At 37.6% G+C, this 11,220-nt stretch overlaps 1 protein-coding gene across 1 annotated transcript; it reads right to left on the reverse strand.

The window, feature by feature from the left end:
• Positions 1 to 295: 295 nt before the first annotated feature.
• Positions 296 to 1,431, reverse strand: LOC132730529 (putative nuclease HARBI1). The gene has a single exon (XM_060716482.1). It carries the CDS (start codon positions 1,240 to 1,242, stop codon positions 598 to 600), a length of 645 nt encoding a protein of 214 aa, XP_060572465.1. The 5' UTR covers positions 1,243 to 1,431; the 3' UTR covers positions 296 to 597.
• Positions 1,432 to 11,220: the final 9,789 nt, after the last annotated feature.

Here is an 11,220-nt window from a genome sequence, read left to right on the forward strand (position 1 = left end):
TTCTGTTTTATAGGTTATAAAACATCTTAATTTCTATCATTTGTGTTATAATTTGTGTGATATTGTTGATGCGTTTTTAGCTCACCTGAGCAACTTGTTGATGTTTACACTCTAGAGGCCACATTTGTGACCCAATTTGAACCTCGGTATTATCTTATAAGAACACCAAATTAAAACCCTTTCTAGTCAAAGTGGTATTTATTTCTGTGGATAAAATACAAACGTATGTCAAATGTTCATATAACCAATTCAACTCGACCAGTATTTTATTGTTGTATGTAAAGAGTTAGGCATGTTCTATCTGATGCACACAACATTTGTGTGTGCCCTATAAAATAGTTTATTAATTAGCTTGAGTCTGTCCGTCCAGAAATCACAGAGTGTTCTAGTTAAGTTTGATATTATTGTTTCTTGTTGTTGTTATCATCACGTTGATCATTGCACTTAAAGTTCTAGTCATCTAATTTGCTTGTAATTGTTGAATCAATTCCTGCCGTAAACGTATGCCTGACAAGTCGTCGCATTGTCTAGCCACCCTTCCACTGTTGTCGAAACAGTTGTCATCTACCATATCATCAAACATGTCATCTCCATCTTTCACACAAATGTTATGTAAGATGCATGCTGACAAAATAGTGTCAACGATATATTAATATCTGATGCTTCGAATCTGAGAAGTCTACGAAACCTGCATTTCAGTAGCCCAAAGGTTCTTTCAATAGCAACACGAGCCTTTGCATGTGTAGTGTTAAAGTGGTTTTGCTGACGGGTCAAGTCACCAAAATTTCGAAATGGTGTAATGAGCCAACGCTTCAGGGGGAAGGCTGAGTCACCGAGAAGATAGAATCCAGGTGGTATTAAGTTTTCGGCCTGTTGAAATAGGTCTGATGTTCTGAGTACTGTAGCATCATGCGTGCTCCCAGGGTTTCCTGTCCAAGCGTAGGTAAAACAGTTGTTTGCATCACAGCATGCAAGTAATACCAAGGAGTGAAACTGCTTTCTGTCATAATATGCTGGAGCGTGTTTTGAAGGTGCCTTTATTGCAATATGTGAACCATCGATTGAACCAATAACTCCTTGAAGCTCTGATAACTGACTGTAACCAACACTTGTCTCTCTCAGCTTGGCATCACCCCTTGGCCACTGAATAACTTCAGCCATGATATCTTGAACTAGAGCAGACGATGTTCTCTTCACACTTGCATGAAATGATCCTTTGGAAACGCCAAACCTGTCTGCCATAGATCGAAAGCATTCCAGATCAAATGAACACAATATTTATTTTATTTATTTGTTATGCTCGAACTTAATTATGTCCTACTTTAAGGTTAAAAAGGTTAATCGTTAGAAATCGGAGAAAACGTCTCAAAATACTTGTAACATAAATCATTTTATTATTATAAAATATTATGTTTATTTATTCTGACGCATAACGGCATCTTTACCATGAAGAGAACTTTGTATCAATCATACACACTGACTCCAATTCAGCGCTATTTTTGGGAGCCTTGAAATGGGCATATCACTATTTCCATATGGCTAATGAAGATACCATTTAAACACTTGAATATTATATCGCTACTTAGTGGTTATTAATGGAGTTGTTGCGCGAATCATCTTACTTGCACGTACCAACATACCACAGGAACATCCTTCTCAGTATTCACTGACGGGGCCATTTGCTCGATTAAACGTTGGCGCTTTCTCCATCTGCACTAGCAGTGTTTGGAAAGAGTGACGAGAGAGACGGAAGTGACTCTTGAAGTCATCCAATGAATACATAGGGACGATTTCTTGATAGTAGTGCTGTATTCTCGGTACAACATCTCTCCTTTGCTTTATTACACCTAGCATGGCATCACAGTTTGATATGCTAGATGTTACAATACTCAATACATGCTCATAGTTTTGTTTTCATTATTGGTATATTAGAACAGTTTTACTATTTTTTTAATTCAAATCATGGTTATTGCATTCAGATGTAAGATTTGTTTTCTTGGTATATTAGAACAAGTTTTTATTTATGGGCAGTTCGGCTAGAGGCAGTGTAAAACTGTCACAGTAAGGGGTGGGGAACAGGGATTTCTGAATTTATAATATAGCATGCTTATGGCAAATCTAGTTTAGGATTGTACTTTAGGCCACTTGGGTCAATGTCCCTGATGTGGATTATAGAAAAATGAATTCAAATCAATAACTTTCAATAGGAATAAGATATTGCAGCAAAATTTGGATGTTACTTCTAAGTAGACAAGTACAGAAAGGTTTGGATAGAATTTGGAGTCATTGGGTTCAAGGTTACTGTAAACAAGAGGGCCATAATGACCCTAGATCGTTCCCCTGACCCATTTGCTCTAGATTAAAGTGAGCAAAACATACATGTTACAGTCTTTGCTGGTAATAAAGAAATAAAAAGTATTTAGAAATAATTGCTTGGATCAATTATGTGTTGTCTTGTCTTCCATGTTTTCATAGAAATAACCCTATCTTTGTAAGATAGAAATTTTTTCCCACAAAGTATTTGTAGGCATTGTAGCAATGATGCATTTGTTGGTTTGAAAATGAATAACTTCATTTTAAGTTAAGGAGAAAAATCCTCTGCCAATACCTGCTCATTAAGATAATATTTGAACTACTGTGAAGAGACCATCTGATTTCCTATGTATGATTTTCAGAAAAATGTTATAAGAGAGATGCTGTATGAATCACCAGGTACATAGCAACTTGCTTTGGCTTGCATTGTTAATTGTTTATTTATTTGGTTTTGTTATCTATATTTTAAAGAATTGATCTGTTAGCTGTGTAGATGGTTACAAGATATCTGTGCCATTCTTTTTCCTGCGGTTAGATTTCTTAGATTTAACAATCTATGACCTAGTAATTTAAGTACACAAAATTAAACTATTAAAGTATGAATAGAGAGAAATGTAATTGAAGAATCAAAATGGTACATGACACAATTTTCCTTAATTTGTCAGGGTTTTCATTAATGGAAGTTTGGGAGTCATTTACTTCTTGATTTTGGCTCGTGACTTCCAAAACCTCATACTTGTCTTCTTTACCTGTATAACATGACTTCCAATATCAGAGATTTTGCAGTCTCTGACTTCAAATTTTTTAAACTTAATGAAAGCCCTGATTTGTGAAATGCCTCTTTAGGTGATTTTTTGTTACTGTTTCATTGTTTCTGTACAGTTATTACATGTTAAAGACAACAGTTATGTGTATCATTTCAATTTGCCTTTTCCTAATTATACCTCAAACACAACAAAGTCTTGGGGGCTTGATATGAATCACTTTATCCAGTCTCTTCCAAGTTATCTTTTGTAAGTATATAGGGTCATGGGTCATCATCAAGTTCAACATGCCTTATAATTCTCAAAAAACACCATTGGCATTTACCTTGAAGGGCAAATGTCCAATTTTGCTTGTTTCTTGCTATAAGCCAATTTGTGGGTAACTATTTTGAATGAATGTCTTCAAAACGGAACATAATAATCTTATAGGATAGCCCTTTTATTTGACCAGACAGACCATGACTTTCACTCATATATGACCTTGAGCTTGAAGCGCAAATTATTGAAATTTTCATTATTATATTTTTTGCTGTAACTGGCTATAACTTTGTTATTATTGAATTGATTCACTTCATATTACAGCAGAACATCCTTTAGGATAAGAGCTTCATCCATATCAAACTCAAATTGACTTTGGCTTATAAAATTAATGACCTTGATTTTGAAGGTTAAATTACTAAATTTTCATTGATTTTTGCTTTAATTGACTTAATTTGTTAATTAATAAATGGATTATCTTCATATTTTGACAAAACAATAATTTGGGCAAGGCCTAAAAGGTTGAACTGACCTTGACAGGCAAAGTCAAATTATTGTAGTTTGTGTTAAATCATAATAATTTTATTTTTGTACAGATTTGATTCATTTGTGGACAAAACCACACTTATGACCATTCAAACATGTGGAATATTGAATTTAGATATTTCCTTGAAACTTTAAGTGACATTTACCTTCAAATGTTTGAACTTTGATTATATTTTCTTAAAATTGTCATCTATTTATGGAAAGGATTCATTGTGGACAAAACTAGTGTGATTAGACAGACCTATTAAAACTAAGAAAAGGAAAACTAAACTTTTTCCTTTAACATTTGTTTCAACAATATGTTTGCTTTTAAAAAACAGTAATTAAGTTGACCGTTGTCCCCGCCTGGTGGTAGCTCTTGTTTCTTAGAAAATAATTATCCTAAAAATAATATTTACTTAAATATCTCCAACACCATATCAAATGTTCACTTGAAACTTATTGAATATGTGAAGGAGGTTAAACAAGACTTGAGGGAAATGTTTCATAACTGTGTCTTTCTTTTGAAATTTTATTAAGGACCATTTTTAATGTACTTTTTGCCATAAGTTATTCTATCTATTCAAGTATATGTCAAAGACAGTGATATGCATCACATTCAGCAAAAGTTTTAGTTTCAACATTTTAATATAAATTTCTGGGAAAAACATGTAAACTAAACTCTCAATATGTAAAATAATGCTGTGTTGAAAATCTATGTTGAAATTTGAGGAAACAGTTTCAAACAATTCAAAGAAAGGTTAGCAGTTACCAAACACTGAGTGAGCAGCTTTAAGGACAAGTGCAAACTCCACCTTATTTTTGAGAATGTTAATATCTTTGAGATTTGTGTAACTATGTTTAAAGTAAGGGGCGTCCGTGGTCAAGCCGTTAAGGTTGTTGACTTCAATTTGACCATAGAGACGTCCGTGGCCAAGTGATTAAGGTCATTGACTTCAAACCACTTGCCCCTCACCCTGTGGGTTTGAATCCCGACAGGGACTTTAAGTTCTTTCATGTGAGGAAGCTATCCATCTAGCTTACAGAATGTCGGTGGTTCTACTCAGGTGCCCGTTCTTGTCTGAAATTATGCACGGAAGAGCACCTGAGGTCTTCCTCCACCAGTAAAGCTGGAACATCGAGATATGACCTATATTGTGTCAATGTGACGTAAAACCCAATAAAAAAAATAGTTTAAAGTAATAGTTTTTAATTGAAGTCAGAAGACACTGCAATACTGAATTAAATTTGAAGATTGTTTAAACTACTTTCCTGTTTGTTTTCTGTTTATGTTATAAATATTATTAAAGTTAGCTTTATTATTTGTTAGAATTATTAGGAAACAATGTCATTATCAATAATATAGCAATACAGGATATTTGTTTGTTTTGCATGTAAGATTGGAATGACTTTCACTGAGTGAACACCAGAATGCAATATTTTCACGGGTGGCGTAGCCATGAGTAGTGAAAATGGAAGAGCTGCTATTCACAAATGAAAAATATTTTACTCTTACATGCAAAACAAATAAATTTTCTTTTATTTCATGCTAATTAGTGATATTAAGTATTTTTTACTGATTTTACTGTGTAACTTTGCGCATTCTCCTTTATGACGTCATCTCATCATGACATCACATCATCAATTTTGAGATATAGTTCTGTTAAATTTAAGTGACCTCATCATGAGAATGCAATTCATTCATAAAAGGCACGCGGCAATGAAATTATTCAATGCACGCAACTTGTCTTACATTGGGGGGTTGTAAGACAGGGTTTTCTAGCACTGGTGTAAACAGTAGATAATCCTGTCTGATATGCAAGAAATTACAGTAAAACACTGGAAAGCATGAAATAAACTTACATAAATGAAACACGAGTGAGGTGGAAAATTGTTTCTTGCATATCGGACTGGGGTTTCTGTGAGTTTTACCCATGCAGGAAATTTCATCTGGCATGGGGGATGCCAGACGAGTCGCTTGCCAAACAACGTCATTTTAGTGCACTTTATGAATGAACTGCGTTAAAATGACGTTGTTTTAGAAGGGAAATATGTGCTTATGATGACATCATTTCACTGTTGTTATTTAAGTTGTAAGTTCATACTCTATTGTAAGAAAATAGTTAGGGAGGAAATGACTTTAATTTCCATGAACATATATCATATTGAGGTAAACCATTTTGAATTTGAAATAATATGGCAGAATATGCAAGAAAAAATATCTAACATAATTATGTTTGCAGTTCTGATAGAAATATCCGTCCCTTTGGAACCCGCCAATGGGCGGTAACTCTGCAAGCTTCGTTAACGCCCAATGGGCAGGTCCCCTTGGGACGGATATTCTGGTCCGAACCGCAACATATGACATATATTATTAATCAAATTACAGTATTTAAATTTGGAAGTCTGCCCAGGATATTTAATTGTATTGAGAAAGTAAACCAGATATTGCCAAAGTCCTCTATAGTCTTAACACTGCCCTTCTTGAAGTATATAGGGGAATATGTATTTTAGAAAAACTGCTAGGGTGATCTTTACCAGACCAGTCATACATGCTATGATTCAATTATTGTACTTTGTCTTCATTATTAAGTGATAATGGGTTCTCTCTTAAACATTTATTTGTTTGCCATTTGCCAACCGACCCACAGAAAATGACCTGACTCAAAAGATTTTTTAGCTTAAAAAAAATTGTTTTTTTTTTTCTGCTAAATCAGTCAGGGTAAAAAAAAAATCCCCTTAAAACAAAAATAAAAACAAAAATAAAATTGAAGAAAAATCACACATTTAAAAAGAAAACTTAAGCATGTCAGTTTCGTCGTAGCCAATGATGATGTCCAAATTTTCACAATTCATCTGCTACAACCAAGCTTATAATAATTGTTGTATGTTCTGTGAAAATCATATATCAAAAAATATATATATATAAATAAATAAATTAAATAAAAAAAAATAAATAAAGGAAGACTGCCTACTGACCAACTCCTTGTAACCCTGGGTTGGCAATAGCAAATAGATATATTTTTAAGGGTGGCCTGACTTGTAAACCACTGTTATTTCTCACTGAATGAGCATAGCTCCCTACTGTATTATTGTTTGAAAATGTTTGTACAAGGGTTGTTAAATATATAATGAGACTGTTTTCAAATCTTTTATTTGATACATTCAACAGGTATATACAATGCATGTAAACAAAGTTCATTCATTAGCTTGACTATTCGCAGAATATTCGAGCTAATGCAGTCACCCATTTGTCGGCGTCCCTGTGGTTAAGTTTTTGCATGCTGAACTACTGAAGGGAATGGATTGAAACTTAACACTTGTTCTCTGTGATTATCTAACATGATTGGCACAAGTTCCATAATTCTGGAAACAAAGTGATCCATAACTCTGATTTGCTTTTTGCATAATTATGCCTTTTTCGACTTAGAAATTCTTGGTTAAGTTTTGCGTGCAAGCTGGTATCTCCATAACAACTGAAGGGAATGGCTTGAAACTTCACACACTTGTTCTGTGTGATTATCTAGCATGTCTGGCACAAGTCCAATAAGTCTGATTTGCTCTAATACATAATTATAATGCCCCTTTTTCGACTTAGAAATTCTTGATTAAGTTTTTGCGTGCAAGCTGGTATCTCCATAACTACTGAAGGGAATTAATTGAAACTTCACACACTTGTTCTCTGTGATTATCTTTCATGATTGGCATAAGTCCCATAACTCTGATTTGCTTTTTCGCATAATTATGCCCCTTTTGCAACTTAGAAATTCTTGGTTAAGTTTTTGCGTGCAAGCTGGTATCTCCATTACTACTGAAGGGAATGGTAGACTGAATTGATGCGATGCTTGCCAATTTCAAAGACTATTTTCTGTTGAACCTATGTTAGTCATTCAGGGATGTGTGTCCCTCAGAAAATTTTTTGTGCCACCTAAACACTAAATTATGACAAAAGCTGTCTTTCCCCTTAGCCTCTTGCATTATTGTAAATGTTTCCGTTGCCGATTTGCCTAAATGCAAGAAAAACTAAATGTTTGCCCTCACTTCAAGATCGTCTTGCGTCATAATCTTAACCATGAACAAATGTTTAAAACATCAAGATTTTGCGACCAAATGACGTCAGAGTTTTTTTGCATAATTATGCCCCTTTTTTAACTTAAAAATTCCTGGTTAAGTTTTTGCATGTAAGCTGGTATCTCCAAAACTACTGAAGGGAATGGATTGAAACTTCACACTCTTGTTGTCTGTGATTATCTAAGATGATTGGCACAAGTTCCATAACTCTGATTTGCTTTTTGCATAATTATGCCCCTTTTTTGACTTAGATTTTTGCTTGTTAGCTGGTATCTCCATAACTACTGAAGGGTTTGCACCTTTTCGGACAATTTTATGTATTCATATAGGTAAGCATTATTATACTCAATGAAACACCCTTGTGACGACTTTTCGAATAGTCAAGCGTTACTGTCCTCTGACATTTCTTGTTTCATGTGACTTTACTGATATAACATACAAATTATTGGTGGAGATCTACATTATTGCAAAAAATGATTCATACTTTAAATTATATTGTAAGTTACATCTTGTTAAGGCAGAACAGACAGGGGTGATAACGCGTTACCATTGTTATTGGAATGGTCACAATTTCTATGTAGTGTTATATTCCTTCTATTAATGCCGGTAATCTGATCAAGAATAAGTTATATTTAATAATGATACAACATTGTGTTATATTTCATGTAAGAATAAACACAACAGGATTACAGTCTCATTAAATATTAAACAGCCCTCGTAACAGAGATAAGGTGTGAATTTAGAATATCAATGTATTTTCAGGTTCAGCTGAAAATAAGTCATCGGCTAAGCGACCTTCTCCAATTGAACCACCGTCTTTAGCTGAACATCAGTCATCAGCTGAGCAACCTTCTCCAAGTGAACCGCTGTCTCTAGCTGAACCTCAGTCATCGGCTGAGCGACCTTCTCCAAGTGAACCGCTGTCTCTAGCTGAACCTCAGTCATCGGCTGAGCGACCTTCTCCAAGTGAACTGCTGTCTCTAGCTGAACATCAGTCATCAGCTGAGCGACCTTCTCCAAGTGAACCGCTGTCTCTAGCTGAACATCAGTCATCAGCTGAGCGACCTGAGCGACCTTCTCCAAGTGAACTGCTGTCTCTAGCTAAACATCAGTCATCAGCTGAGCGACCTGAGCAACCTTCTCCAAGTGATCTGCTGTCTCTAGCTGAACATCAGTCATCAGCTGAGCGACCTTCTCCAAGTGAACAGCTGTCTCTAACTGAACATCAGTCATCAGCTGAGCGACCTTCTCCAAATGAACCGCTGTCTCTAGCTGAACATCAGTCATCAGCTGAGCGACCTGAGCAACCTTCTCCAAGTGAACTGCTGTCTCTAACTGAACATCAGTTATCAGCTGAGCGACCTTCTCCAAGTGAACCGCTGTCTCTAGCTGAACATCAGTCATCAGCTGAGCGACCTTCTCCAAGTGAACTGCTGTCTCTAGCTGAACATCAGTCATAGGCTGAGCGACCTTCTCCAAATGAACCGCTGTCTCTAGCTGAACATCAGTCATCAGCTGAGCGACCTGAGCGACCTTCTCCAAGTGAACTGCTGTCTCTAACTGAACATCAGTCATCAGCTGAGCGACCTTCTCCAAGTGAACTGCTGTCTCTAACTGAACATCAGTCATCAGCTGAGCGACCTTCTCCAAGTGAACAGCTGTCTCTAACTGAACATCAGTCATCAGCTGAGCGACCTTCTCCAAGTGAACAGCTGTCTCTAACTGAACATCAGTCATCAGCTGAGCGACCTTCTCCAAGTGAACAGCTGTCTCTAGCTGAACATCAGTCATCGGCTGAGGGACATTCTCCAAATGAACCACTGTCTCTAGCTGAACATCAGTCATTGGCGAGCGACCCCCAAATAAACCACTGTCTCTAGCTGAACATCAGTCATCGGCTGAGCGACCTTCTCCAAATAAACCGCTTGTCTCTAGCTGAACATCAGTCATCAACTGAGCGACCTTCTCCAAGTGAACCGCTGTCTCTAGCTGAGCATCAGTCATCAGCTAAGCTACCTTCTTCAAGTGAACGGCTGTCTCTAGCTGAACATCAGTCATCAGCTGAGGGGACCTTCTCCAAGTGAACAGCTGTCTCTAGCTGAACATCAGTCATCAGGGGAGCGACCTTCTCAAAGTGAACCACTGTCTCTAGCTGAACATCAGTCATCGGCTGAGCAACCTTCTCCAAGTGAACCGCTGTCTCTAGCTGAACATCAGTCATCGGCTGAGCGACCTTCTCCAAGTGAACTGCTGTCTCTAGCTGAACATCAGTCATCGGCTGAGCGACCTTCTCCAAGTGAACCGCTGTCTCTAGCTGAACATCAGTCATCGGCTGAGCGACCTTCTCCAAGTGAACCGCTGTCTCTAGCTGAACATCAGTCATCAGCTGAGCGACCTTCTCCAAGTGAACAGCTGTCTCTAGCTGACCCTCAGTCATCAGGGGAGCGGACCTTCTCCAAGTGAACAGCTGTCTCTCTAACTGAACATCAGTCATCAGCTGAGCGACCTTCTCCAAGTGAACAGCTGTCTCTAGCTGAACATCAGTCATCGGCTGAGCGACCTTCTCCAAATGAACCACTGTCTCTAGCTGAACATCAGTCATTGGCCGAGCGACCCCCAAATGAACCACTGTCTCTAGCTGAACATCAGTCATCGGCTGAGCGACCTTCTCCAATAAACCGCTGTTCTCTAGCTGAACATCAGTCATCAACTGAGCGACCTTCTCCAAGTGAACCCCTGTCTCTAGCTGAGCATCAGTCATCAGCTGAGCTACCTTCTTCAAGTGAACTGCTGTCTCTAGCTGAACATCAGTCATCAGCTGAGGGACCTTCTCCAAGTGAACAGCTGTCTCTAGCTGAACATCAGTCATCAGGGGAGCGACCTTCTCCAAATAAACCACTGTCTCTAGCTGAACATCAGTCCCATCGGCTGAGCGACCTTCTCCAAATAAACCGCTGTCTCTAGCTGAACATCAGTCAGTCATCAACTGAGAGACCTTCTCCAAGTGATCCGCTGTCTCTAGCTGAGCATCAGTCATCAGCTAAGCTACCTTCTTCAAGTGAACGGCTGTCTCTAGCTGAACATCAGTCATCAGCTGAGGGACCTTCTCCAAGTGAACCGCTGTCTCTAGCTGAACATCTGTCATTAGCTGAGGGACCTTCTATAAGTGAACCGTTGTCTCCAGTTGAACATTATTCATCGGCTGAGCAACGTTCTCCAAGTGAACCGCTGTCTCTAGCTGAACATCAGTCATCGGCCGAGCAACCTTCTCTAAATGAACTGCTGTCTC

This window comes from Ruditapes philippinarum, unplaced genomic scaffold (assembly GCF_026571515.1).
Source record: "Ruditapes philippinarum isolate M1 unplaced genomic scaffold, ASM2657151v2 ctg11392_1_1_1_1, whole genome shotgun sequence".
Taxonomy (NCBI): Eukaryota; Metazoa; Mollusca; class Bivalvia; order Venerida; family Veneridae; genus Ruditapes; species Ruditapes philippinarum.